The following is a 24,637-nucleotide window of genomic DNA, read 5'->3' as shown; positions in this document are numbered from 1 at the left end:
AACCAGAGAGAAGGTGACCTTGGACTTAATCCTGAGTGACACCCAAGACCTGGTGCATGATGTCAGTGTCATCGACCCTTTAGGGAACAGTGACCATACTGCTATCAAATTCAGCATACATGCAGGCAGAGAATCACCAAGGAAGTCTAACACAGACATTTTGAATTTCAGAAGAGGAAACTTCTCCCAAATGAGTATGGTGAAAAGAAAGCTGAAAGGGAAAATCAGGAGAGTCACTTCGCTCCAGAGTGCATGGAGTTTACTCAAAACCACAATACTAGAAGCCCAGTTTGATTGTATACCCAAGAGGAGGAAAGGTACCACTAAGTCCAGGAGGATGTCAGCATGGCTAACAGGTGCTGTCAAGGAAGCCATAAAAGGGAAGAAGACTTCCTTCCAAAATTGGAAGGCCTGTCCAAATAGGGGAGAACAGAAAGGAACACTTACTCTGGCAAAAGAAATGCAAGGTGACAATAAGGGAGGCAAAAAGAGTTTGAGGAACATTTAGCTAAAAAGTATCAAGGGGAATAACAAAAACTCTAAGTATATCAGATGCAGGAAACCTGCCAGGGAGGCGGCTGGACCATTAGACAATGAGCGAGTGAAAGGGATTATTGAGGATATGGAGGTTGCAGAAAAGCTAAATGAGTTCTTTGTGTCCATCTTCACGGCAGAGGATACTGAGCATATACCTGTTCCTGAACCTGGCTTTTCGAGGATGGAGGCTAAAGAACTGAGTCAGATAGAAGTGACAAGAGATGATGTTCTAAACTGTCTGGAAAAACTGAAAATTAGCAAATCACCAGGGCCAGATGGCATCCATTCAAGAGTCCTCAAAGAACTCAAATGTGAAATTGTTGACCTCCTTGCTAAAATATATAACTTATCCCTGCAATCAGGCTCTGTATCAGAGCACTGGAAAGTAGCAAATGTAACACCGATTTTGAAAAAGGGATGCAGGGGCGATCCAGGAAATTACAGGCTGGTTAGCTTAACATCCGTTCAAGGCAAATTGATGGAAAGCATCCTCAAGGATAAAATTGTAAAGCACCTAGAAGAACAGGCCCTGCTGGGAGTGAACCAGCATGGGTTCCGCAAAGGTAAATCTTGCCTGACCAACCTTTTGGAGTTCTTTGAGAGTGTCAACAAGTGTGTGGATCAAGATGATCCAGTTGACATAATATACCCGGACTTCCAAAAAGCTTTTGACAAAGTTCCTCATCAAAAACTCCTGAGGAAACTTAGTGGTCATGGGATAAGGGGACAAGTACATGTGTGGATTGCTAACTGGTTGAAAGACAGGAAACAGAGGGCAGGTATAAATGGAGAGTTTTCACAATGGAGGGAAGTAAGAAGTGGGGTCCCCCAGGGATCGGTACTGGGACTGGTGCTTTTTAATTTATTCATAAATGATCTAGAAGCAGGGGTAAGCAGTGAGGTGGCCAAATTTGCAGATGATACCAAACTCTTCCGGGTAGTGAAATCCAAAACAGATTGTGAGGAGCTCCAAAAGGATCTCTCCAAACTGGGGGAGTGGGCAACAAAGTGGCAAATGCAATTCAGTGTTGGCAAGTGTAAAGTGATGCACATTGGGATGAAAACCCTAAACTTCAAGTATGTGCTGATGGGATCTGAGCTGTCGGTGACTGACCAGAAGAGGGATCTTGGGGTGGTGGTGGACAGCTCGTCTAAAGTTTCGACTCAATGTGCAGCAGCTGTGGATAAGGCCAATTCCATGCTAAGGACAATTAGGAAGGGGATTGAAAATAAAACTTATTCTAATGCCCTTCTACAAAACGATGCTGTGGTCACACCTGGAGTACTGTGTAAAATTCTGGTCACATCTAAAAAAGGACATTGTTGAACTGGGAAAGGTGCAGAAGAGGGCAACCAAGATGATCAGAGGCCTACAGCACCTTTCTTATGAGGCAAGGCTACAACACCTGGGGCTATTTAGTTTAGAAAAAAGACAACTGCGGGAAGACATGATAGAGATCTATAAAATCATGCATGGAGAAAGTGGACAGAGAAATTCTTCATCTCACATAACACCAGAACCAGGGGTCATCCCATGAAATTGATTGCCAGGAAATTTAGGACCAACAAATGGAAGTACTTTTTCACACAACTCATAATCAACTTTTGGAATTCTCTGCCACAAGATGTGGAGACAGCCAACAACCTGGATGGCTTTAAGAGGGGTTTGTATAACTTAATGAAGGAGAGGCCTATCATCGGCTACTAGTTGGAGGGCTATAGGCCACCTCCAGCCTCAAAGGCAGGATGCCTCTAAGTACCAGTTGCAGGGGAGTAACAGCAGGAGAGAGGGCATGCCCTCAACTCCTGCCTGTGGCTTTCAGCGGCATCTGGTGGGCCACTGTGTGAAACAGGATCCTGGATTAGATGGGCCTTTGGCCCAATCCAGCAGGGCTGTTCTTAACCACTGTCTGGTTCAATTCCATATCAACTTATAGCAAATCTAAACTATCTGTTATTGCCATGAACAAGCACTACAACATAGCAACTCCAACTCCGGGAAACATGCAAACTCTGACAGTACAGGTCTTTACTATAGGTATGCTTTAAGCAAACATTAAAAAGTTCCTAACACCATCAAATCACTCTTGATAATGCCCTCAATACAGCCCAAGAGTCAATCAGCAAAATACATTGGCAGGAACACTTTGATGTCATTTAACCTATTCCTCCTCCTAACAAGACATCCAGGCTGCCTAAAAGCACAACTGTCATGGCTCACCACATTAGGTGGGCAGCATTCTACACCATGTGCCAAACTGTCAAAGTTTACCAGGAATCATTTTCCAAAGGCACAGTGGAGAGGTAGCAGGAAAGCTCCATTCCACACATAGTTGTCTGCCTGGTAGTTAGGACCCAAGTTATCTTTCTGTAGCACCGACTGCTCTTTTCCTGAAACAAATAGTCAGATACTACAGAAAGTATTCCAGCTGCTTGCAAGATTAAATTCTAATATTCTCCAGTTATCACTTCAGCATGATCCAACTAGCACACCTGCATGATGTTTTGGAGACTCCTAGGTAGTTTACAAGATTCTCCAACTGACTGAAGACTCTCTTTTTTCCTTACAGCATCAACGCCTTGTCCACTTACTCCATCTGTTTTGCCATCCTATGTAAAATAAGAATTCCTTTTATTAGAACATATGCAGAAAGCTCCGGAAGCCAATGTCACCCATGATATTCCAATACTAAAGTAGATAGCAAGTGTTTACATACAGTCAGTGAGCAGTAGTTAAGTGATGGTACTTCTGTACAATGGCCACACAGACACTGCTTACATGTGGGTTACTGCATCTATTCCAAAGACCCACACCAGTGGAAACTTTACATGCAAGTACACCAAAGGAGTGCATTATGAAGTATTACCAGATTAGCTTTTTCTCTCCACACACTTTTGGCAATCCCATTGCAATTTATCACCCAGTGACATTTTACTTTACCCACTTGTTTCACATCAGATTCAAGCTTCTGCCTGCGCTCTCGTCTCTAGAAGTAGTATTTAAAGAAATGGATTACACAATAGAGATTAGTTTTAGATAGATCAAACCTCGACCATGGAATATCATTAAATTTGAGAGTCTGCCTAACCCCAAATGTTCAGGGTAGGTAATCCAAGGCTAAACTGGACATTACTTTAAGCATGTATTTGATGTTTTGAAGCAGGGAAATTGTTTTCAACTAAATAGCTGCAACAAGGCTTATGTAGCCTGTGAGTTAGATGCACTATAAATGGGAGTAATACTTTCCCCTCATTTATGTTCGGAAGATTGTCCCTCCAGTGGCTATCTGCCCCGAAAGCAACGATTTCCACAAATTCCTTGGGGGCAAATAGCCATTTTAAGATTATTCAACATGAAAATAGCAGGGAGAAAGTATTCAATGTGGGAGTGATCTGTTATCATGAGAAATGGCTTACTGCGCCTACGCAGGGACCTCAAGGATGGATTAACTAGCTCCTCACTGGCACCCCTCCCTGCTGTGCACATGCCTCATGTGTTGCTTTTTCCAGCAGCCAGGCGCCATTTTGTCTCAGTTTCTTTTTGACCGCTGATGCGTTCAGACCTCTGGTTTGGTGCTTCTCAGAATTAGAAAAGAAAGTGTTACTTCGGACAGATTTTCTAGCATTAACTTGGACTGTGACCTTGACTATTCTTCCTCATTCTCCCTTTGGACTTTAGTTACTTTGACTTTGGACTGTAAGTTGACTATTTTTCGACTTTGATTTGGACTTGACGACTGCCTTCCACAGCCTTGCCGTTGGAAGAGTCATGGCTGAGCGGAATAAAACATTTAAGCGTTGCTCTGCGTGCTGGGCTAAACTCCCTTCAACTGATGAACATGAAATTGGTTTACTCTGTTTGGGAGAACAGCATGTCTCGGCCTCTTGTAGGATTTGCAGGTCCTTCTTGAAGCAAATGCTGAAAAACCGCTCTTTGTGCCTCAGAGCTGCTCTCTACGGAGATGCGCTACATCCACCAAGGCCGGAATCAACATCGATCTTGGTGTCGATGTCGACATCGATGGGCCAACTTTCAATTTCTGCCCCGGGGTCTGTGTGCACACAGTCTAAAACCCTGCAGGATAATCTCAAAGAGATTGTCTTCAAAAAGCCCAAGTCTTCGGACCATGGACGTAAAAAGCATAACTGATGCCGTATGTCCTCCGACAGCAACTCAACGCCTCCAAAAGGCAGAAGTCAAAGTTGGCTCTTCCTTCGAGATTGAGGACCCCTTCACCATCGACCATTCAGTATCAACCGTTGATGCTGTCAGCGACACTGTCCTCGGTCCCAGCTACTTTGGTTTCTCCCTCAACTTCTTCGATGTCAATGGTCGATACCAATGTGGGCATCACGCATCGTGTTACTCTGTCTTCCCCGACAGCTGCAGTGCTCCCGCATCAGCATAAACTGTTCTCGATCTCACCTGCAAAGACTCCTCTGAGATGACCTCTCATGCTCTCCGATACTGCAGATGAAGCACTGTTGGATGATGGAACTGTTAAGTCACTGCTGAGTGCTCTGGACTCCACCAGCACGCCTTCCAGCTCCACGTTTCAGGACTTCCTCACACTGAGCCTTGATAACGAGCTCAATACCCCCCCGAAGATACCTTCAGCATCTCCTCTTCCGATTAGGACCAGTTCTTCCACCTTTATGGTGCCGGTGTCTGTACCAACCATCTCTGCTCCGCCCTTAAAGCCAATGTCTCCCTTTGTGCTGCCTCCAGAGGACCCCATTTGTGCCTGTGTGTTTAGGCACAATATTTCTCCATCCACACAACTGGAGTGGGCAGAGTCCCAGTTGTGGAAAACTCAGTGCATGCTGCAAGGCCTGTTGCCATGTCAGCCTGTGCTACCTGTACCTCAGTGGTTACCGTCTGCTCAGCCTCTGGCATAGTTGCAGCCTAAACTGCTGGTACCACCTGTACTCGTGACCCAGTATGTTCAGACAACACCGTGTTACCAATGGAACTGTTTCCTCAGCAACCAGCGGCTTTTGAATCTCCCTGCATCAGCTCCTGTGGCCCCACCTACTCTTGTTGACCCCATGGAATCTTCTGGGGAGGATTCATATTATTCTTCCGAATCTTTGAACACGGACTGTGACTATGACAGACCGAGACATCCATCTGGCCCTCCTTGGGATGTGCCCCCAAGATCTTCCACTTCTAATGAGGATTTGAAATTGTACACAAATTATTCAGCACATGGAGATGCTCGAGGTGAAACGCACTGCTCCTGACCTGCAGGATCTTGTCTATAAGATGTTGGCGTCTGTTCAATCAGTGCAACCAATTGCACAGCCTACGTTGCCAGCCATAAACAAAGCAGCTAAAATTTCATGAGATGTTTTGCAAACATCGAGCCGCACATCAAAACATCTTGAGGCACTGTATCGAGTGCAAGAGGAAGACAACCTTTACTTGCTCAAGCACCCGACACCCAATTCCTTAGTAACCGATTGTGCCTCGTCTAAACCGGGCCACCGTCACGCTAACCCCTCTGATAAGGAGGGTAGGAAACTTGATGTCTTTGGGTGTCATGTTTACTCCACTGCTAGACTCTCCATTCGCACTGTGAACTACGCGGCCTGTATGGCCTGCTATAACTATGTCCTGTGGGACTCGATCCATAATGAACTGGCCTCTTCTACTTCAGACGATGTTGTTAAGAGCTTCGATAACATGCTCTCGAAGTACGCTGATCTCACTCAGCAGCTGAGCACATTTAAGCACTTGGCTGAAACTGAATCTAGAACAATGACAATGGCAGTTTCTCTTCGACGCCACGCCTGGCTAAGATCCACGACTCTTAACCCTGACACAAACGATTGGATTGAGCAACTTCCATTCCATGGAAAAAGTCTTTTCAGTGAGTCTACTGACTCAACTATGGAGACTCTTAAAGAATCCAAGTTTACAGCTAAGAGCTTTTCAGCGACAGCCTCATCTTTGCAGGGCTCTTCCCAATACATAACATATAACTGCCAACACGCTTTTAACTATCAGTACGAAAGGATTATTGTAAATCCTTTAAGCCCTACCATAAGAAGAGTTACGGTCAACCTAACAAAAATCAAGGTCCTCGTTCCACCAAGGATGAGAGACCGGGAGACCGTCCACCACTTGCACCATCATTGCCGGCCGAAGCCTTCAATATCCCTCCTCCAGCCGTTTGTGGCATACTGTTGATTCCAACTCATTTGCCACTCATCAACATCAGCCCAGCCAGTCATCCCTTGGCGTGGCACAACATAACATCAGACCAGTGGGTCCTCCGAACTAACTCTGGCTACACAATCGATTTCATAACTCTGCCGCATTTCGAGGGCGTCAAGTCCACCCCTCCAACGCCAGCCCTGTGGGAAGAAGTGCGCACCTTGTTGGAGAATGGTGCAATAGTTCCAGTGCTGTGCATAGATTGTCTGCAAGGTTTTTACTCCCGTTACTTCCTCAACCCCAAGAAGGACGGGGGAATCAGAAACATCATGTATCTCCGTGACCTGAACCGCTATGTGGACACGTGAAAATTCCACAGGACAACGTTGAAGGGAATGCTTCCGCTCCTGGCCAACGAGGAGTGCCTTGCCACATTAGATCTCAGGGACGCGTATTTCTATATAGCAATCACTACAAGTTCCTCAGGTGTGCTGTAGGAGGTATAGGATTCCAATACAGGGTGCTACCCTTCAGGTTATCCACAGCACCCAGAGTGTTTACATAATGTATGGCCATGGTCTTCGCCTATTTGAGGACTTGGGGGGGGGGGGTTTACTATTTTTCCATACCTCAACTATTGGCTTTTAGTGCACAGGGACAAAGGCCAGTTGGATTCCCATATCCATCTCACTCTTCGTCTCCTCCACGACTTGGGGATCCAAGTCAACTGGGCCAAATCCAAGCTCCATCCCATTCGATAGATAGACTTTATCTGTGCCCAGTTGGATATTCAAACAAAGAGGGCCTTCCTCCCTCTAGACAAATTTCAGCAGGTTTGTGCTCTCATCAGCCACTTCGAAGACGAACCTCACCAACGTGTGGAATGTGTCCAGACTTCTCGGTCTCACGGCTTCATGCAAATCCACAGTTCTCTACACCCGGTTGCAGATGTGACCTCCAACTGTGGTATCTCTGGGTCTTCCAACCCAATGTCAACAGCCAAGGGCTGCTCCTAGACGTTCCTTCATGGATCTTGGAATCCTTGACTTGGTGGAAGACCAGGGAGAACCTTCTCAGCGGCATTCTTCTCATTGCTCCGGCTCTGTCATTCTGTGTCACCTCAGACACATCTCTCGTGGGCTGAGGAGCCCATTGCGGTGATCACCACGTGCAAAATCTTTTGATGGTACATCAAGACCACATGCACATAAATTTTTTGGAGTTGGTGGCTGCTTACCTGGCTCTCAAATCCTTCACCCCCTTACTTCAGAACTCGGTTGTACAGTTACTGATGGACAATTCTATGGCGATCGAATACGTGAATCATCAAGAGGGCACAGTGTCCTGATCCCTCTGAGCCACGAGTTCCCAGCTCTGGACTTGGTGCATATCCAGGGGCATCTTCATGACGGCTCTGCACATCAAAGGGCTTCAGAATGTCTTGGCTGACGATCTCAGCAGGACCTTCAATGATCAACATCACAAATGGGAACTCAAGCAGACCTGCCTAGACCATCTGACGCAAATGTGGGACCTTCCTCATGTAGACATGTTTGCTTCAGCGATGAACAAGAAATTTCCACAATACTGTTCCAGAGTGGGCGTTGGACATGCCTCCCTAGGAGATGCTTTTCAACATCATTGGGGAGGGAACCTACTCTACCTGTTTCCACCCCTACGTTTGCTTAACATGGTGGTTGGCAAGCTGATCCATGACAATGTATGAGTCATATTGATAGCACCATGGTGGCTGCACCAGACTTGGTTTGCATTGCTACGCAGACTGATGAACAGCAAATTCTTTCACCTACCTCTGAATCCGGATTTGCTGTCAAGCGACGTGGGGAAAATCCTGCACCTGTCTCTACAAACCTTGCAGCTCACGGCCTGGAAAGTCAGTTACTGAAGAATATTCTTCTGAACTCCAGGAGAGCCTCGACTCGCAAGAGCTATGCAAGCAAATGGAAGTGCTTCACGGTGTATGCTAAGGAGAATGGCTTCCATCCTCTAAAAGCCTCTCCCACTCAAGTCCTCCTGTACCTCACCAGCCTGAAAGAAATGGGTTTAACTAATGTGTCCCTTCAGATACACCTGGCCGCTAATTTTTCTAAACATGCTGGCTGGCAAGGCCACTCTGTGTTCTCGCACCCCTTGTGCAAGAAGTTTTTGTGGGGTATCAACAACCTTTACCCCACTGTTCGCTCTCCTACAGAACAGTGGATTCTTTCCGTGGTCCTCACCTCCTTGATGGAAGCCACTTTGAGCCACTGCATGAAGTCAGTCTTTGTTACTTAACACTCAAAACTACCTTTTTAATAGCGATTACGACCACCAGGTGTGTAAGTGAACTGACCACCTTGCACGCCGATGCAACATTCACGCAATTCTATCCTAATAGGGTCATGATGTGTACTGACCCTGCTTTCCTACCTAAAGTGGTCACGGACTTCCACTTGAATCAAAATATCATCCTTCCCTTCTTTTTTCAAAATCCTGAGTCTCGCCAAGACAAGGCTTTGCACTCCCTCGATGTCCGCCGCTGTCTTCTCTACTACCTGAAACGTACGGCGGATATTAGACGTACTAAGATGCTCCTCATCTTATTTAAGGGCAAAAATAAGAGTCTGTCTCCAGGCAGAGGTTTTCCCATTGGTTGGTGGAACTCATTTTCTTAACACACAAGTTACAGAATCAGCAACCTTCCAAACTCAAAGCACAGTCCACTAGAGCGTACGCGGCTTCTGCTGTGCACTTATCTAGCCTCTGTTTTAAGGACATCTGTGCTGCGGCCACCTGATCTTCGCACCTGCCTTTTTATCAAGCACTATGCTGTGGACTTACATTTGGCTGCAGAAGCCAACTTCAGGAGAGAAGTACTCAAGCAGGTTCTACAATAGTGGGTGAAATGGCTGCACTCTTCTCAAGGAGCAAAAGCTAGCTAGTCACTCATTTCTCATGACAATGGATCACTTCCAGATAGACAGGTTGCCTACCTGTAACATGATCTGGAGGTGATCCGTTGGCAGTCATGAGACCCACCCGTACCTCCCCGCTGACTTGCCTACTTGATCAATAAATTCCACGCCAAGTGCATACACTGTCATGAGGCAGGTCTCCAAGAAACTGAGACAAAATGGTGCCCGGCTGCCAAAAAAAGCAACGCACAAGGCACGTGCACGGCAGGGAGGGGCGCCAGTGAGGAGCTAAGTTAATCAATTCGTGAGGTCCCTGTGCAGGTGCAGTAACCAATTTCTCATGACTGACCTCCAGATCATAAGTTACAGGTAAGCAACCTGTCTATCCCCACCTACCCCAATCATTGTACAAGGCATTTCCATGCCAAATTAGGTTCTCTCACAGCTGTCTGGCAACTTAGAGGGAACGCACCTATTTTAAACCCATTGTTAGAAGTAGGTTTAAAGCACTGTCTACTTTGGCCCTCACTTCTCCCTCCAAGACTTAATGTTTATAAGGTAGATGAAATCACAAATTCTGTCAAGATCAGCTGACATCCAGACTAAGTTACTCAGTACCATTAATTGCAATGCGACAACTCACAAGTAATGGGATGAAAACTCACAAGTAATGTCAGCTGTCTTGTAGATTTGTACAACATTTCCAACAAAAGTTTTAATTTAACAGATTTGCCCCAGCTTTGGAGGTTTGCTACCCAACCATCAGTTTTAGAACTCCAAAATCTTCTCAAAGATTTGTAGTCAGTGATACTAAAGCTGTTCAGCCCCTGCTCCAGTCAGACATGGGGTGGTGAAAACAGTGAACAGTATTCTGAAAGTGTGTATCTTTCAGGACTAAGTTTTGGTTTATTCATTTCCCTCATATATGTAGACAAGCTTAAATTGTACCAAATTCAGCCTTACTCACTTAACTGGAGGAGCTCAAGTATACTACCCAACATATGGCTGCAATATCCATGCAAAAGGCATCCATTAAGAGATTGATAGAGGAAATATTAAAGTTTCATATTGCAATGCATTTGCCTTATATACAAAAGAACATCTGTTCACTATGGTTCTGTAGCATCTGCTAGGTACATTACACTATGATCAATATCCACCTTAATTCTGCCTTTGGACATGGTGAAACTAACATAGCAGAACTATGTTAAACAGGTCAAATTGCAATTTTCTAGTTTAGAACATTAAAATATGATTTTTAGAGGCATCTCCAACCTATTGGTGTATCCCCAGTGCCTTTTTGAAGTTCCCCATTACTTTTAACACTAAGGCCAATTCAAAATATAATGCAAAACAGTGGTTTGTTTTGCTAAACCTTGATTTCATGTTTTGTCTGAAACCATGCCTACCAATAGCGTGGTTTATTAGGAGCCAAACCACCAGAAACTGAAACTTATTTGCAAACCACAGTTTGCATTAACTTTTGTTTTGTGTTTTGTCTGAAGGCACAAGTCATTAATAAACTAGAGCCACTGCTCCTTAAGAGGCTGCTCCATCGTGGCAATGGGACTAAACTTATGAAGTAGAGTCCCATACAAATGTGAAAAAAGCAGGCTAGCCAACTTCACAGATTGCCTGTTGTGCACACCTGGAAGCTCAAGCCACAGACACAGAGCTCTTAATAAGCCATGGTTTCACCTATATTGAGTATGAAGTGTCAAACAAGTTTCCTTCAAGTAGGCATCTTACATGAAAGACTCAAGTGTTGTCCTTTAACAAAATGAGAATATGGTTCAAGTATTTTATTCTAAGAATTTAAGTATCACTAAATCAAATTTTGTGTTAAAATAGATTGCCACTGTTCCAGTAGACACTGATAATAGAATAGGAGTGCTACAATGACCTTTTAGTTGGCAAAAGAATACATTTTTGCACAGTTTGTACTTGGACTTTCTTGCAGAGGTAGGGGACTCCTAGATTACACAGCCTTGCAGTATCACAGCTTAGAGCCAATTATGCAAGCAGTCAATGTTTCATATACAAGTTTACCCTGGCAACAGAAACCTTACACTGAAGTCCAAAGTGTTACCTCTTAGCTTCACTACCACCTTAATCAAATCCAAAATATTACCCTTTAGCTCCACCACCACTTTGGACTGCAGTTCTAGTACCATAAGCTTTTATAAGCAGTATTACTGCTTATAGTAACTCACTTCTTTGGGTTCTGTATCAGGCTTCTTTGGCCCAGTCTGCTCCTTTGGCACAAGATTTGCTGCTCCCCAGATCTTTGGAGGATTCTGTAAAGGCAGTTGAAGAGTTTGCTGTGATTCCTCAGATGTTCCCCACGTTTTGGGGAGTGGAGTTTTTTGCTCCATCTCCTCCTTGATACGTGCTGCCCAGGGCTTTGCAGGGTCCTGTTTCTTTTGCTCTGTCTCTTCTCTAACACATGTACTCCAAGGCTTCACAGTTTCTGTCTTCTGTATAGTTTCCACCCTTGTTTGAGCAACCCATGTTTTGGGCAACTCCTGCTTTCGTTCCACTTCTTCCTTAGCTTTGGTTATCCAAGATTTTGGAACATCTTGTTTTTGTTCCTGCTCTTCCTTAACTTTGGTTACCCAGGGTTTGGGGGAGTCCTGCTGTTCCCTAACCCGTGTTATCCAAGGCTTTAGAACTTCTTGCTTGTGATCATCTTCTTTAAGTTGCACTTCCCAAGGCTTTGAAAGTTCTGGCTTCTTTCCCTGCTGCCTCATGGATTGCAGAGGCTTCATAGATTCTTGTTTCCGCTTTTGCTCCTGCTCTTCCATGTCAACAAGAGCTTCCCAGGACTTTGGAGGTTCATTCATTTTTGTATGTTCCATTTCCCAAGGTTTCAATTCTTCAGGTTTCTTGACAGAAGAGTCAACTTCAGACAAGTAGTGCCTATTAAGAAACTATAGAGACCAAAGAGTAATTCATGAGCATAACTGTATAATGCTACCCTCTAATACAGCTTACTTAAGTAAGCTGTCTGCAAACAAACTTGCAAACCTCTGCTGTGCCCACCCGTCACCATAACTTTGCAAATCCAAGTCCAGTTACAACAGTACTGTTGATAGAGCTTGCCACAATAAATGGCAGCACTGCTAACTAGAGATGTGCAAACAGTTTCAACGTCGAACCAGTTCAGTTCGACTGTTTGTGGTGGAACCAAACCACTCCCTGTTCAAATTCTGCCAAACTAGAACTTGAGGGGACTAGATATGTGGATGCAGAGATGCTTACTCCTTTCCAGCTTGCACTCCCAAGATCACAAGAGAAGGTTGCTGAGAGCATGCATGCGGGGACAGACGGACACACACACCCAACTATGACAGCCAAGGGTCAACTAAACTGTATCTAACATTTGGGTCTAAAAAAAAAAAGCTGTTTCGAGGATCTACAACTGAGCTGAGTGAAGGTGAACACAACTTTCACCAGCCATTTTCTTGCTCATATTTACTTTCTTTCTGCAAGCATCAAGATGGACAGTCAAGGTGGCTTGGGGAGAAGATCCAGTTACCTATTGCACCCTGCAAGTCATACACTGAATGAACTGCAGATTGGAACTTTTATATGCATCTGAATTTATGAGGGATTTCAATATAAAACTAGAACTGGCCAGTAAAGTTGTACAAAGATGTGAATGAAGGCAACACCAATCCTGAGAGGAGCAATGAATAGAAGGCTCACTATTGCAGAGATTCACTTTCTTGCCAGCTTAATGAACGAATTATGTCTGCACTCTTGAGTATGGGAGCCCAGTTTATACCTAGGAAATACTGAGGTTCAGAGATACTTGCCTTATTCATGGGCAAGTTGTGTAAGTCTGTGTAGGACTGTAGCCTTTGTTGCTGCTGTTAAACAATTAGGAGTCAGAAACCCTTGCTAGTCTATTGCAATGCACTCCAAGATCTACCAGTACATCCAATTTATCTGCTGCCCACTCTTGCCTTCTGGCACAATGGCATTTCCAACATTGTGTATATTCTTAATTTTCAATACAGCCAAGGCGCACAAAATATTGCAAGACATTTATACAAGCATATAGTTGTACACAATACATGTTCTTAATGTAGCAAGATTTAGTTTTGATAAGGTATAGCATGCATTTCAGCCTTGCCCAAAGTATTTTTCTGCAACTGGAAAACTTAGTACAAACAAACACTTTTCATGACTTCAAAGCTGCAATCTTTCTCTGTCAAAACTACCAAAATGAATCTCATTTTCAAGCTTAAGCAAGTACACTTTATAGCAATTTGCTCTGTCTATCCAATAGTATAGAACTTCAAGGGATCACTTTACACTTGAATTACCATTCACCATATTGATAGCATGAATCAATTTATTACAGCCCTAGGCCATACAGAGTACATACAAAGATTATAACAAGATTAAAAGCAAAATATGCCACCAGTAATATAATAATATAACAATATATAATATAACATAATTATCAGGACAAAACAATAGCTCCTAAGAATTAGATCTTAAACAGGATCTTAGTCTAATAGCGACATAAAAGAATTTCGCCACCACCTTAGTAACCTCATTATCTTGATCCTCAAGACAAAAATTCAAATAAAAGGAGTCAGCTCTTCCTGGGAATTGCTCTAACAGAGGGAATATGAGTTCTTTCCTAGTATCAGAGTACAGGGAGCAATATAACAGCCCATGAGAAACTGTTTCAGGAAGGCCTGCACCACAAGTGCATAGGCCAAAATCTGATGATCCCTTATTAAATCTTTTTTCCAAAAGGGCTGAAGGCAGCATATTCATATGGGCCCTAGTGAAAGCTATCCTAAACTTTAAAAAGTGTAGGGAAGCAAAATATTTAGCACCTCTATTTCCCGAAGGGGGCATGATACCAAAAAATAGAGGAGAGCAGGTCCTATTTCCCCTAGAAACAAGATTCTGGTGCTCAATGTCATGAAGGCGTTGCATAAGTGTAACCTTCACCTTCTCATTTCCCATGAGTAAAATTTCAGAAGGAGATAGACCCATTTGCAATATTTTGTTGTTGACATTGACAGCCAAGGGCTAGGAATGGAGTCTCTCCATAGAAACAAAAAATAGGAGGGCTCCTGAATATCCAAGCAAAGTTTAATCCATCTGGTGAAAGTAAGTTCCCATGCTTTAAAAAAAATAGTAAGAGATCCAGATTCCAAACATAATGCTGAATAAGGTACACATCTGGGTACCCCAAAGATAGCCCTAAGAAAAAATGACTGAACCATTTCCATCTCTGATGTTACTCCCTGAATCTAAAGTGGGACGCCATAAAGTAATTGAGCTACAATCTTTGCTCGAAAAACTTGGAGAGCCATAGGTATATACTGGCCTCCTTTGGAATAGTAGAATCGCAGAAGAGCGTTGAGAGTTTTACGAGCAACAGAGATAGAATACAATTTTTGAGATTTCCAGTTAAGATTATATTGGAAATGTATACCAAGGTATTTGAATTTATAAACCTGCTCAATATTTTCCTTATTTACCACCCACTTATAAAGTTTCCTAGCTTTAGTGAAAACCAGGACCTTAGATTTCTCATAGTTAATAAATAAGTTACCAAAACTACCAAAATGAATATCATTTTCAAGCTTAAGCAAGTACCCTTTATAGTGATTATTCTGTCTATCCAATAGTATGGAACTTCAAGGGATCACTTTACACTTGAATTACCATTCACCATATTGATAGCAGAACTACATTAAAACTGCTCTTTAAGGTTTTCAATTTCTTACAATTCTATCCTTAATTCTTTTATTTCTTTTGATCTCCTAGGCAAGTCAGCTATATCTTCTTAGCTAGCTTATATTACTAGGTGTTTCTTCCAAGAGATTCAACTTGCCTGCTGAGGTGGATGCCTTGATTTCAGAATATCACGGTCACAGAAAACCTGCATTATGCTACACAGACCTCTCATACATGCTAAAGGTTAGCAGAAAATCATTGATTACATTCTATTTCATTGCATCTCCTTTGGAAGTCAAATGCTTTAAGGAGACATTTGGCAATTATCTTTGCTGGAGTTTTGGTGCAACTCAAGTAGAATTTCTAAGGAGATTTCTCTGTTTACCGTAACTTATTACTTCTGGATCAATGAAGCAATTTATCAAGTTTGTCTGAGCATGGTTTTAAACACAAATACATTGCATCCATTGTTGCAAATTGTTTAGTAACTTACCTCTTGTGGCTGTATCTCAGACTGAATATGCTCCAACTGAGGCTCTAGGGAGAAGGATTAAATAGCTTCAATTCAAGTACTCTGAAAGCTGAGAAATGCCATAAGCTCTTAGGCGGAATGTGTTTAATATTGCTAGACCAAAATGTTTTTCTGAGCATTCACAGAAGATTCACTTTAAAAAAACTGAGAAGCATTTCACACTCCAGGCTAATCTAGCAGTCAATTCTTTGAGAATTTTGAAACCCTAAGCATCAATTATAGCAAGCACCCATGCACCTCTTGTTGGAGATGGAGTTCCAGTGCATCAACCTTTTGCACTAATTATCCTAATGAACACTAGGGGCATTGGGAGCTGAGGTAGCTAATGAGGGTCTCCTTACCTGTCCCTGCCTGCCTCTGCTCTATGATCCCTGCCTTAACTCCTCAGGTACTTCCTGTAATGAGTCGGTCCTCTTCCTTCCCTCCTAGAGAAAAGATGGAAACTTCTCTCTCTCCCTTCCTGTTCATTATGTAGCTGATAGATAGGGTAGGTCTTTCCTGTCCCAAATGTACTTAACCAATAAACCAATTTAGTTGAGACTCTACAGTGATCTCCTTGTGTGTTCCTTAAATAGCTGAAACAACTCTGCACTCTAACTGGAGTGATAGCTTCCGTGGACTTTGCTAAATAATCACAAGCCCCAACTCCTCCTGTACTCAAGAGACCTTTAACCAAAAGGTCTAGAAGTCATCACAGAAAACCAATTGTTTCGGTTAAACAAGATCCAAGTTACAAATAGGGAATGCCATACATGACTTAAGGCACAACATACACTTCCACGTGTTAAACTGATAGCAGAAGTATACACACCATCTGGCTCTTTGACAGACTCTGGTTTTGACAGCTGCCTTGTTTTTTCTGGCCTTCTAGGTATTTCTTCCTTCCCTTCCTCCTTTTCTGGAACAGTGCAAGGTGTAGGAATGTTTTCAAAGTAACCAGAATCTAGTAGTTTAGACAACAAATCCTTCAGGTGCTTATCTAAAGAGAAGAAGAGTTGAATGTTCAGTAGATTCAACAAAATGCTTTTTTGGCTGTACAGACCAAAGCCATCACATCTCAATGAGTGAAGAACTAAACAGGTGTCCACGATTCCACTGGCAAGGAGAGTGGCCCTCTGGCAAAGACAACTACCAGCAGTTTCCAGAAGATTGTGCTGTAATTTGGAGAAGGTAAAAAACAGGCATCTTCTACCACAGAGGTTTGGACAAGAGAAGAAACAGAAGGGTTTCCAGCCATTTCTCTCTCATCCATACTGCAGTGCAAATAGTAGCAGTTTATTCATTGTACATAGTGCCAGCAGCTGTTTCAACAAATAAAACCACCAACCATACTCAGTCACATACAAATACAGCAACCTACACCATCAAGTAAGAGAGTCCCCCTTATAACTGGGACCTGGAGACTTCAAATTAGACCACCACTTTTGGGCTGCCAAAGCAATCAAAGCTCACATTGGGAAACTCAAGCATCACAATCTGGTAACAGCAAGAGCACCTTTTTCTCAACAAGCTGAAAAGAGACCTCACCTCAGATATTTCACTTACACTGATATAAAGTGCAGTAGAGCAGATAATGGGGCAATCTTCAATGTGAAACTGGCCACTTACACAAAACATTTGCACCAAAGGGATTAAGCAATATCTGCCAATCACTGCTGTTGGTATGGTTTGGAATCTTAGAGTCATGAACGCCTGGAACAATTTACAAGTTATATTAACCAGATAACAGGGTCTATGATGGTTGATTTTCAGCCTGCCATACCATAGGGAGAATCTGCTGGCTGAGATCCATCTTTCCTAGAATCATATGATACACATTCTCCAAACTTCCCAGGATATTCACAGAAGGAGTGGTCAAAGATGAAGGAGCAACACAAATAAGAGATCTACCTCTTTGAAATCCTGATTCAACATGAACTGTCATCTCAGGCAAAGACAGAAAATCATTCTTGCAGCTTTGGCTGTACAGACCAAAGCCATCACATTCACTTTCAACATTTACAGCATGGCTGTGATAAAGTATTATACATGTATAATAGATTGATGTGGCATACAACAGCAACCATGAATGAGTAAACCCCTTTGCCTAAGCTATTAAAGGACAGTTGCTTCTTAGCCATGAAGACAGATCAATATTTTTGAGAAGGATCTTTAAAAGCCTGATGAGGGCTTTAGCCCTTATGCTTGATCCCAGCCTTAAAGCACTAGACCTGAAAAGTTATTTCATATGTCCTTGAAAGAACTAGCTATATACAGATAGTTTTTCAACTGAAAATGTTTCATCCCAGTCATGTTACAGGTGAAACTCGAAAAATTAGAATATCGTGCAAAAGTTCATTAATTTCAGTAATGCAAATTAAAAGGTGAAACTGATATATGAGACAGACGCATTACATGCAAAGTGAGATGTCAAGCCTTAATTTGTTATAATTGTGATGATCATGGCGTACAGCTCATGAGAACCCCAAATCTACAATCCCAGAAAATTAGAATATTGTGAAAAGGTTCAACAATCTAGGCTCCAGGTGTCCCACTCCAATCAGCTAATCAATCCATAACACCTGCAAAGGGTTCCTGAGCCTTTAAATGGTCTCTCAGTCTGGTTCATTAGGAATCACAATCATGGGAAAGACTGCTGACTTGACAGTTGTGCAGAAAACCACCATTGACACCCTCCATAAGGAGGGAAAGCCTCAAAAGGTAATTGCAAAAGAAGTTGGATGTTCCCAAAGTGCTGTATCAAAGCACATTAATAGAAAGTTATGTGGAAGGGAAAAGTGTGGAAGAAAAAGGTGCACAAGCAGCAGGGAAGACCGCAGCCTGGAGAGGATTGTCAGGAAAAGGCCATTCAAAAGTGTTGGGGACTTTCACAAGGAGTGGACTGAGGCTGGAGTTAGTGCATCAAGAGCCACCACACAGAGACGGATCCTGGACATGGGCTTCAAATGTCATATTCCTCTTGTCAAGCCGCTCCTGAACAACAAACGTCAGAAGCGTCTTACCTGGGCTCAAGAAAAAAGGAACTGGTCTGTTGCTCAGTGGTCCAAAGTCCTCTTTTCTGATGAGAGCAACTTTTGCATCTCATTTGGAAACCAAGGACCCAGAGTCTGGAAGAAGAATGGAGAGGCACACAATGCAAGATGCTTGAAGTCCAGTGTGAAGTTTCCACAGTCTGTGTTGATTTGGGGAGCCATGTCATCTGCTGGTGTTGGTCCACTGTGCTTCATTAAGTCCAGGGTCAACGCAGCCGTCTATCAGGAGATTTTGGAGCACTTCATGCTTCCTTCCGCAGACGAGCTGTATGGGGATGCTGACTTCATTTTCCAGCAGGACTTGGCACCTGCCCACACTGCCAAAAGTACCAAAACCTGGTTCAATGACCATGGGATTACTGTGCTTGATTGGCCAGCAAACTCGCCTGACCTGAACCCCATAGAGAATCTATGGGGCATTGCCAAGAGAAGGATGAGAGACATGAGACCAAACAATGCAGAAGAGCTGAAGGCCGCTATGGAAGCATCCTGGTCTTCCATAACACCTCAGCAGTGCCACAGGCTGATATCATCCATGCCACGCCGCATTGAGGCAGTAATTGCTGCAAAAGGGGCCCAAACCAAGTACTGAATACATATGCATGCTTATACTTTTCAGAGGTCCGATACTGTTCTATTTACAATCCTTGTTTTATTGGTTCCATGTAATATTCTAATTTTCTGGGATTGTGGATTTGGGGTTTTCATGAGCTGTACGCCATGATCAAAACAATTATAACAAATTAAGGCTTGACTTATTTCGCTTTGCATGTAATGCGTCTGTCTCATATATCAGTTTCACCTTTTAATTTGCATTACTGAAATTAATGAACTTTTGCACGATATTCTAATTTTTCGAGTTTCACCTCTATAATGTACTTTACCTTGAGTGGTGCCAAGCTAAATACCAATATGGCAAATTCACAAATATGTGAATAATTATTAAAATACTTACAAGTCGTCCCAACAACTGCTTTTTCATTGCCTTCCAACAGATCCCAGAAGTAGAGTGATGATTGTTCCATTTGGTCTTCAACACTTAAAACCAGAGGGAAAAATAAAGTACTTTTTTGGGGAAAGCTTATGGTAGTCAACTCTAAGTGAAGTTAACTCACTTGCTATTATATGCATGACTATGTACCTTGCAATCTTTAGCCTTGTTTTTGCTCAGAAATTATGCTCAAAACCGCCACTGGGGTGGAAGCCTGACATGATGTGTCACATCTATGCTCAACCCTTAAAATTGTTTTAATGAAAGGCAGTATAAAAACTTAATAAACCAATTTCCAATGTTGGTAAATATTAGTGCCACTTTTGTAGGTATAGTTGCCCAAACCTACACCATCAGCTTTGTCTTTAAACTCTTAATACACACCAGAACACTTGGAAACCCAGTATACATAGTTTGAAAGTAGAATACCTAGTGTGAGGGGATCAGACCAAATACAAACAGATGTATTCATTTTTAAGTTCAATTCCAAGTTTGACATGAATATCAACTTAATAGACCAGTAATTCTATTGTGTTTTAAGGGCAAATATTTCAAGGGCAGTTTTTAGGACAGAAGAACATGTTAAGATTTCTGTTCACATTAAGCAAGCATACAAACCATTTGTCCTCTCCAGTCCAACCAGTTCCACTGCATTAGTGTGTTATAAGCTTCTGGACAACTCACATTTGCAAGTGTTAGAAGTTGGTAGTAATGGTAGTCCAGGTTGGTACGCAGGAGTCTTCTCATTAAGAGAATTATGAAGCCACAATGCCCTGTTCAGTCATCAAAACATCTATCACAGTGCTAAAATATCCATTCATTCTTTCAGTCAAATCATTTTGACTCAGTAAAATCAAATGCACAGGTTGCCTTCTGAACAGAAATTTTCACAAGGCTTTGTACAGGGCAAGTAGACAACTGCTACATAGACACCTATACCAACCTGTTGCTACCCCGAGGTTTTGGAATGCGCTCCCTAGTGAAATAAGAGCCTCCCCATCTCTGACAACTCTTTAGAAGTCTTTAAAGACACCTTTTCACCCAGGCTTTTAACTGATATTTAATGTTTTTTAGAATATTGTTTTAAAAGTTTTAAATTGTGTTCTAAATTTCTTATTTTTGTTTTTAACTAATGTTTTACGTTCATTTTTATCTTGTTGTAAACCTCCCAGAGACATGAGTTTGGGGCGGTATAAAAATATGTTAGTCAAACAAACAAACAAACCTTATAATGCTAAGGGATAGTGCCTATATTACTAAATTATTAACTTACTATTTTCAACTTCTTTTTAAAAGCAGTATATAAATAGTAGTAATAGTAGTAAACCCCATTATACACTTTTCAGAGATGAACTGGAGTTGGCATCACGGTCAGCATGGTCAGAGACTTGTATGTATAATAGCCACTGATGAGCCAGAATAGCGTAGTGGTTGGAGTGCTGGACTAGGACCAGGAGGACCAGAGTTCAAATCCCCATTCAACCATGAAACTCACTGGATAACTGGGTCAGTCATGTATCTCAGCCTAACCTACCTCATAGAGTTGTTGTGAGGATAAAAAATAAGCATGCATGTACACTGCTCTGAGCTCCTTGGTGGAAAAGCAGGATATAAATATAAATTTATATATATATATATATATAAAATCCCCTGGTGCTGCTCGTCACACTACCTACTTGTCCTCCACCTCTGGCTCATTGGAGGCATATTTCAAAGGCAAAAAGGAGCAGTAAGGAACCCTAACCCAAAATCACCCAGAGGGAAAAGGAGAGTCAAGCTGTCAGTGGCTCGTTTTCCTTGCTTTGGCCGCTCATTTGTATTTCAGACAAGGAACAGTGAGGAGTCAGCACCTCACTGCTCAGTTTTTCCTTGCAGTCATAAGGAGAGAACTCCAAACCAAGAAAATTGGACTTACCTAAGGCTCTCATTTCTGCCTGCACAAGTCAGCTTTGCAAATTTAATGAGGTAATCTAGTTCTTTAGAAGGCATGTATATTGCACCATTCAAGCCACCTCTGAAGTCTTTCTGCACATGCTCTTGAATGAAGTTCTGCAGCACATACTGGACCTGCAGTACCGTGCAAAGCTTTTTCTTTTCTGCTTCAAGTTTCATTATGGTATCTCTTCTCTGAGCCTTCCTCTGTGCTTTCAGCAGCTATTAACACAAGAACAAGTTGCCCTATTAGACAAGTTCATGATACAGATCTGACTCAGTGTATGGACTGTAGCTCATGAAAGAGGTCCATTAGAAAATCTTTGCTGACTGCAGTCACATTTACGTTAACTAGAACATTTTATCCATGATTGGTAGCTGCAAAATATTTTTATCTTAACTACATCTTTCAACTTACAATCAATATACCAATGTTCAATTTAACAATCTAGCACATTCACCACACCAGGGCAAGATGAAGCAACATGGAGAGGGAATTTAAGAATCCCACACCAACAATTCTAGTCTCCCCACTGCGCACACATGCATCTTGCATATAAGAGCTGAGGCCCAAAAACAGCTCCTGAACAATATGGACACATTCTGCTATCAGCAACTATTCTGACAGAAATTAGCCTATCCATATAATACATACACAGCGACTCTTAAGCCAGCTTAACAGTGACCCATTTCTAGAAAAAGTCTACTTACATCTTGACTAAGTCCAGAAAATGTCTTCTGAAGCTCTTTAGCAAACTCCAAATTATGCATCACTTCATCATATTTTTCAACTGCTTCCTGTAAGTAGCCACACATATTGACATATCTGGTCACGTTAACTTGTCGACTCACAATCCCAAAAGGTGAAACAAGCCCCATTCCCCAAGTGTCCAATAGTCCCTCAACCCTCAAGAACATATTTTCAGAAGTTACCATGCCAGTTTTCCCCCAGAAACCTTATTTACCAAGTAAAAGCTAAGGTGAAAAATGTTCACCTTAGACAGCCTTCAGAAGAATTCTGCTTTCCAAAATATTTCATATATGGCTTTCACACCATGTTTGGCTGAGATAATTCTTGCAGCTAGTTCAATTTAGACCCATTTAGTTCCAGCTCAAAATAACTAGAAATAAACAGGTCTTTTTGCCTGGTCACCTGAATACCCTATTCAGTGCCTAAATGTTTCTCTTTAGGGAACAAAGGAATGCAAATTCAGGCTTGAAGTCAAATAATAAGAGACAAGAACATAAAATTTACCAGCTGATCCTGATTGAGGGACTCCCCCTTTTTCAGGCGATCTTTGTAGTCTTCTAGTTTGAGCTGAGAACACATTAAGCCGGGATCAATTAACTAAGAGTAGCGTTTCTTAAGAATGCTTTATCTGAAGCCTAATCCAATAGACATAGTACATTTCAGGCCTAGTCCATGCTCTAATTTCAGAGATACCATATTTAAGCTAACACAGAAGAAAGCAGTTTTACATGAATACCCTGAAACTTCCATTTTTCAGAGAGAGAGAAAACATTTAACTATGAACATCAGCATTTAGTTTAAGCAAAAGAGACACAGAACCTTTTGAGACTGCAAATGCTGCTGAAGACCTGGTTTAAGCGCTATAAAAGTAAAGGGCAATACATGGCTGGCATTTCCTTGAGCCAGTGAACAGAATTTCTGGACCTTCAATACCCAAATTTACAAAATAGTAGACCATTATCATGATTTAGATATAGTAAATCTACTTATGGTTTGACAAAACCAAATGTTAGGATGCCATATCTTAAATTCTCATTCACATTCTAGTAACTACTGCAACTAAAGCCATCTACTGCAGAATTGAACAAACTGACTAATCAAGCATGAGGCTAATTTATATTTTATTTTTACATTTATATCCCGCGCTTCTTCCAAGGAGCCCAGAGCAGTGTACTACATACTTATGTTTCTCCTCACAAGAACCCTGTGAAGTAGGTTAGGCTGAGAAAGAAGTGACTGGCCCAGAGGAACCCAGAAACTGAATGGGGATTTGAACTCTAGCCTCCCCAGTCCTAGTCCAGCACTCTAACCACTACACCACACTTCTAGTAAATGTTTATGACAATGACATCATTACTGCACTGAACGATTGCACAGAAATTCAGCATAGGAGGCAAAATCTGACCTGCACTTTATACCACATGCAAAATTAAGCTTACAGAAGTCTCTTGATGCATGTGAACTGTATGCCCCATCAAATGAGAGCTTTATTTATCTTTAGTAACACATGTCTGCATCAAGAGATAATTTTTTTAATGGTCTTTAAAAGCCATCAAGTATTCCAAGTGAAAAATAAAATTCTTAATGCTGTGCCAGGGTACATTAGCACCTTACAAAATTTTATAGGCAAAATGTAGACGAGTCCATGCCCCCAAGAAGCTTATACTCTAGAACAGATAATGAGAAGACTGGGAGGAAATGTGAGAGGTGGAAGAAAGGATGAAAGCAAGCAAAAGCAGCTGTTGGCGATAGCATTTAGATAGTGGATTGCTCACTCAGATGCACATACCTTCTTTTTCTCAATGTTTCTGATCTTGTGTTTTAGGCAGATAAGCCCATTGTCAATGTAAGTCTCATACGCCTGGGAAGCAGTTGCAGCAGAACTCAAAGTTGCCTGCAGAGGACTCAAGGGAGGCTGGTTATCCCCATGAGGACCCTGGGCCACCTGCTGTTTAGCAGGTTTCATGTTCTTCTCATCCCCTTCCTCAGAGTGGCATGAAGGCAAAGGGCGGCGGAGTGGGGACTGTGAAAGCTGCACCATTGAAACGGTTAGGGCTGCAAATAAACTAGTATTATAT

The 24,637-nt window shown here is 42.3% G+C and overlaps 1 protein-coding gene across 18 annotated transcripts in view; it reads right to left on the bottom strand.

The window, feature by feature from the left end:
* The window catches only part of CAPRIN2 (caprin family member 2), a 62,210-nt gene that overhangs the window by 35,855 nt on the left and 1,718 nt on the right, over positions 1-24,637 (bottom strand). For 14 of the 18 annotated variants that reach the window (XM_053258535.1, XM_053258538.1, XM_053258537.1 and 11 more), the window contains exons 2-11: positions 24,349-24,614; positions 23,064-23,126; positions 22,520-22,606; positions 21,792-22,030; positions 19,841-19,923; positions 16,665-16,832; positions 15,815-15,858; positions 11,826-12,542; positions 3,483-3,524; positions 3,031-3,147 (exon numbers count right to left, since the gene is read on the bottom strand). In XM_053258535.1, coding sequence (XP_053114510.1) covers positions 3,031-3,147; positions 3,483-3,524; positions 11,826-12,542; positions 15,815-15,858; positions 16,665-16,832; positions 19,841-19,923; positions 21,792-22,030; positions 22,520-22,606; positions 23,064-23,126; positions 24,349-24,600 — 1,812 coding nt within the window. In that variant the 5' untranslated portion in view covers positions 24,601-24,614. The remainder of the gene's footprint in view (positions 1-3,030; positions 3,148-3,482; positions 3,525-11,825; positions 12,543-15,814; positions 15,859-16,664; positions 16,833-19,840; positions 19,924-21,791; positions 22,031-22,519; positions 22,607-23,063; positions 23,127-24,348; positions 24,615-24,637) is intronic. The other 4 variants (XM_053258547.1, XM_053258539.1, XM_053258548.1 and 1 more) reach the window with 2 other exon arrangements.

Source organism: Hemicordylus capensis, chromosome 5 (assembly GCF_027244095.1).
Source record: "Hemicordylus capensis ecotype Gifberg chromosome 5, rHemCap1.1.pri, whole genome shotgun sequence".
Classification (NCBI taxonomy): Eukaryota; Metazoa; Chordata; class Lepidosauria; order Squamata; family Cordylidae; genus Hemicordylus; species Hemicordylus capensis.
This window is presented reverse-complemented; position numbering and strand designations above follow the sequence as displayed.